A 4846-nucleotide genomic window follows, 5' to 3' on the forward strand; every position below is an offset into this window, starting at 1 on the left:
ATATATATATATATATATATATATATATATATATATATATATATATATATATATATATATATATATAATGTTCTACACAAATATGTGATGTAAGGTATTTTTAGCCATAGTGTAAAATTCAAGAGTGGGCTGGTGACAGATGCAACAGCCAAGCCAGGCAGGTATCATGGTGAGATATGCAGATTTTGATGTCTGTTGGTAAAATTGTGAATTACTCAGTCATGACTTTTACAAGATTTGGAGATTTATTGTGATGATAATGAGCAGCATGCATTGTCTGCCCAGACAGGGAAGAAGTGAGGCTAGTGGCAAATCACCTAATTGCTAGTCAGTCGCACACAGTTTCTCTTTAAGACTGTTACAATGAATATGTTCAGATTAATTTGCCTGATTACAGATACAATGGCTGGGCAAGTACCTATGGTGGAGAAACACCAAGTCCACACACTACACATTCTTTAAATTATGCAATACAACCTGAATGTATTCATTGTCACAGTCTCAAAGGGAAACTGTGAGTGACTGACTAGCAATCAGATGATTTACTGGTAGCCTGGGTAGGTAATATGTGGGGCTATGCGACCCATTATTCCATTTGTTGCTTATTACATTCATATTATCATTGTGCAATATTTATCAGGAAATCACCTCTTTGTTGTCATCACAGTAAACCTCCAAACCTGGTACGTATCATGACTGAGTAATTTGCAATTTTACTACTAGACATCTGAATCTACACAATGCGCCATGGATACTCGCCTGACCTGGCTGTTTTATCTGTTAGCAGGTCACATGAATTTCATACCATGACTAAAAACACGTTACAATATACAATTTATGTGCATAGAACATTTTCTTACTTGGATCAACTTATACTTTATCTGCTGCAATATCCACAAAGATTTGTGCTTCATCCTGTATATACAAAAAGTACAAGTGTTTTGTAAGATTGGCAAGTTTCAAATTGGCATTTATATCACATCCACACACTCATAGATGTTAAATTTTTGAGTCTACATGATATGACTACAAATCATTATGACAACTGTGGATGACATGATGAAAATGTACTACATATTATGATGTAGAAGTTTCTTAATTCACCTTAGTATTTATCTTAATAGTGTGTATATGAAATTATGGTATAGTATAAGAATTTTGTCTTATCAAGCAATATTTAAGAAAAATGATCAAAAATAAATAAATAAATAAATAAATAAAAAATAAATAAATATATCAAGTTGCCTAATGCTATTCAAAACATGAGACACACATCCTGCAAATTTGTTGTAATGACAACTTGCTGGTGTGAAAAAAAAGGTAAAGAATATATATACACATATCTTGCAAGTAAAAGGCAATTCAATTAAAATATACTGTCTAGTTGTTACAAAGATGATGCTACTATGAAATACATCAATATAATACTTACATATATTTTTATTTCCACTAGACTTATGTAGCTGAAGTACATTGAGTTTTTGTGCTTTCACTTATCAAATTTTGAGATATAAGTTCTCATGACCTGTTATTGTTAATTAAATAAAAAAAAATTACTCTTCCCTTTCTTTAACAAGGCTGTCCAAATAAAGGACATAGCTCCTTCCCAGGTAGAGCGCCCCAGCAGCCCCTGCAGCCCCCACAAAAGTGCGTAACAATGGGCTTTCTGGAGCTACAGTGCGTCCAAGAGCCCATAATAACATTGATCCTAAGTTAAACATTACACTTCCAAAGCCACTGTAAAAGGAAACAAACAACACATTTTAAAAGATGAGGAAATAACTAACACATTAAAAGGAACATACAGTAAAGCCTTATAAGATGCAGAGCATAATCCTAATTGTCTACACGTTCATCTCATACTCAAACTTATCTACATCCTCCTAGGCCCTGGTTTCTCTGTGAAGTGTGCACAGTGCTTTGTTAACTGTGGGTTTTGCAAGTAAGCATTCTAATAAATTTGTAAATTTCCAGCCTGAGAAGTGCTAGCTTCAAATTTATTGGTGTGCAATGGAAAGAGAGAGAGAGAGAGAGAGAGAGAGAGAGAGAGAGAGAGAGAGAGAGAGAGAGAGAGAGAGAGAGAGAAACTCTTGATTTCCAATGACTATCAATTGACTATCTAAGAGTGCACTGTTTTGGCATACGGTATATGGAGAGTTTTCTAAGTGCCATCACTTGAAGGAGGGTGCCCATAAAAGAATACTTAGTTGAATGCATAAAACAAATAAGTATATAAAAGCTGTTGGCTAAATCTACATTTTCTGTATACTGGAAATTCCTAAAAATCTTTTTTAAGACAAGGTTAATAAGAAAAATAATTACTATTCTCGTAGATTAGCTATCTGTGTTTCTACTCAAAAAAAGAAGAAATGTGATAATGAAAAAAAATGACTAGGTATTAGAAGCTCTGTTGGAGAAAAATTTATGCAATAGAAATCCTAGTTATTCTATCATTACTCAATTCATTTATCAAGACTCTATTAAGGAAAAAATCAGGGAAGGAAATTTGATAAACTGTCATTACTGTGTTACGTTCAGCAAGCTCATATAATGATGCAAAAATGTGACGAATTGAAGTTGTGTTGATTTGGAGAACATCATCAAATCCTAATTTCGATTTGTAGCAAAATAATTAGATTCACATGGGTTAGTGTGCAATGGGTAACATCAGGGAAACTTTGAAGGTTATCAACCCCAGCCTTTTAAATGGTCCAAATTTTCAAAGATTAAAACTACATTTCCCTTGATATACTATAATTCAGTCCATCAACTATGTATATACATAACTGCAGGAAATAATTATGTATATAGATAGTACAGTGGAATCCCACCATTTGTCCACCATGTTACTTCTATACATTCACGCAAAATTCAACTCATCACTCTTACACTTGCCCCATGATCCAGACAGTGTTGTTTTGTTAATGGCCACTCCACGCGGTCACTTCAGATCAATCTCGTGCTTGCTTCTGTACGCTAAGCATCATTCTCCCAAGCTTTGTGAAATTGATATTTTTTATTTAATTATTTATTTTTAAAATGCTGCCATGGGTCCACAAAAGATCAGTGATTGCACCGAGTCTAAAAAGAAAGCAATGAGAATGGCAATTGAATTGAAAAAAGAATTCAATGCAAAGTTTGAAAACTGAAACTCATATCTCTGACCTGGCCAAACCAACAATATTGTCCATACTGAAAAAATAGAAATGCAATAAAAGAGCTAATGAGACAAAAGGAGTGACTTCTTGCTATGAACAGGTCACCTATAACTGAACAAGTGGAAAAACTTATTGTTAGTTAGGATTGATCAAAAACAACTTGCTGGAAACAGCATTTCCAAAACAATAATTTATGAGAAAGCAAAGTGAATGCATGATAACCACCCACACTCTTGCTCTGTCTTATCTTCACCTCTGCCACCACTGCTGACTGAATGCTATCTATTGACATTTACAACTCAGATACCTCATAATACTACCATTCTATATCCATTTGGTTGCAATGTAAGTGATATTAATCCCACTTAGATTATTTCTTATGGAAAAAAAATTACATACAATTCATACAAATCACAATTTGAACAACCTCTTGGAACAAACTGCGTACGAATAGTGAAGTTCCACTGTATGCCTTTAAGGCACCATTAAATAAAATGTATTTACATCTATCCTTAAAAGTTCTCTCCTTAAATGGTATATGGAATGCATCATTCTATCAATTAAAAAGTTAGAATACAGTACTCAAACTATGAATGTCTTACCAATATATCAACTTGTCCCTTGGTGCTGCTTGTGCCAAGTGAGGACGTGAATAAAGGTACAGGCCCACTCCTGTCATGGTGTTCAGTAAGCAGGCATTGGTTAGCGATATGTACTCTGGCACCAATCTGGGGAAACAAAGTTCTTTTGAAAATAATCACAAACATTTATATACTATCAAATATTATGGCCTCCTAGAATATATTCCCTCTAACTACAAATATTTAGCTTGTAATTACAACACTGCAGTGACCTTCAAAGTCATGCTAATCATAGATAGAGGCTGGAGTGAATGGTGAACATTTCTGACACTTCTCTCCTAGTCTCAAATATTATATCAGGATGGTAAGTTCACCAGGACTGACCGGTTGTTGTGCTACAAAAATATCTTTGAATTTCGTAAGAATTATTTTCCCTGCCTCCTCATTCCGTCTGTCTATCAAGTGACACCGACACACAATAAAGTCATAAAGTCAAAAGCATTTAATAGCGTATAATACAGTAACACTAAAAATCCTCGGCAGACTTACAAGAACTTGAAATTCTGAAAAAGTTCAGGAGTGAATACTTGAATGCTGAGAGCACTGTAAGCCACACATCCTTTCATTGGTGTATAGTAGAAGAGGAGGTTATTGGTGGTGACAGGTCGCATCCCGGCCTTGGCGAGGGCAGAATTAACCTTGCAGAGTACGGTAGCCATCCTCTTGGCTCTTGGATCACGTAAACAAAGTACTGATGGGCCATCTTCACCTTTTTACTTTTCCTAAATTAACTCGTTACTGAAAAAGAAATGTACTCATATGCTACTGTGTTTTATTATTACTGTTATATATTACATTTCCAATTACCTTTTTTAGGAATGCATTCGATAAACTTGCGAAAAACTGAAAAAGACACTTTTAATATATCTACGGTAGGTAGATAACATCTTTCTTTTAAGTTTACTGCATCACGAGCAATAACCAAAGAGTCTGCTCTTAAAATCTAATTGAATAAACACAAAATAGGAAAAAATTCAAACTGATTCCCATAAATTCCATAGCTAGAGGAACAAGTGAAAGAATGTTTGTCCTGCAGGTGGCCAAGAC

General features: G+C 34.5%; 1 protein-coding gene across 1 annotated transcript in view; it reads right to left on the reverse strand.

Moving 5' to 3' along the window:
• The window catches only part of LOC123504713, a 6168-nt gene extending 1682 nt beyond the window's left edge, over positions 1-4486 (reverse strand). Inside the window, exons 1-3 of the mRNA XM_045255458.1 lie at positions 4289-4486; positions 3761-3886; positions 1-1737 (exon numbers count right to left, since the gene is read on the reverse strand). The exon at positions 1-1737 is cut by the window's left edge and continues 1682 nt beyond it. Coding sequence (XP_045111393.1) covers positions 1554-1737; positions 3761-3886; positions 4289-4458 — 480 coding nt within the window. The 5' untranslated portion in view covers positions 4459-4486 and the 3' untranslated portion in view covers positions 1-1553. The remainder of the gene's footprint in view (positions 1738-3760; positions 3887-4288) is intronic.
• Between the last annotated feature and the right edge of the window lie 360 nt (positions 4487-4846).

This window comes from Portunus trituberculatus, chromosome 17, assembly GCF_017591435.1.
Source record: "Portunus trituberculatus isolate SZX2019 chromosome 17, ASM1759143v1, whole genome shotgun sequence".
Lineage (NCBI taxonomy): Eukaryota > Metazoa > Arthropoda > Malacostraca > Decapoda > Portunidae > Portunus > Portunus trituberculatus.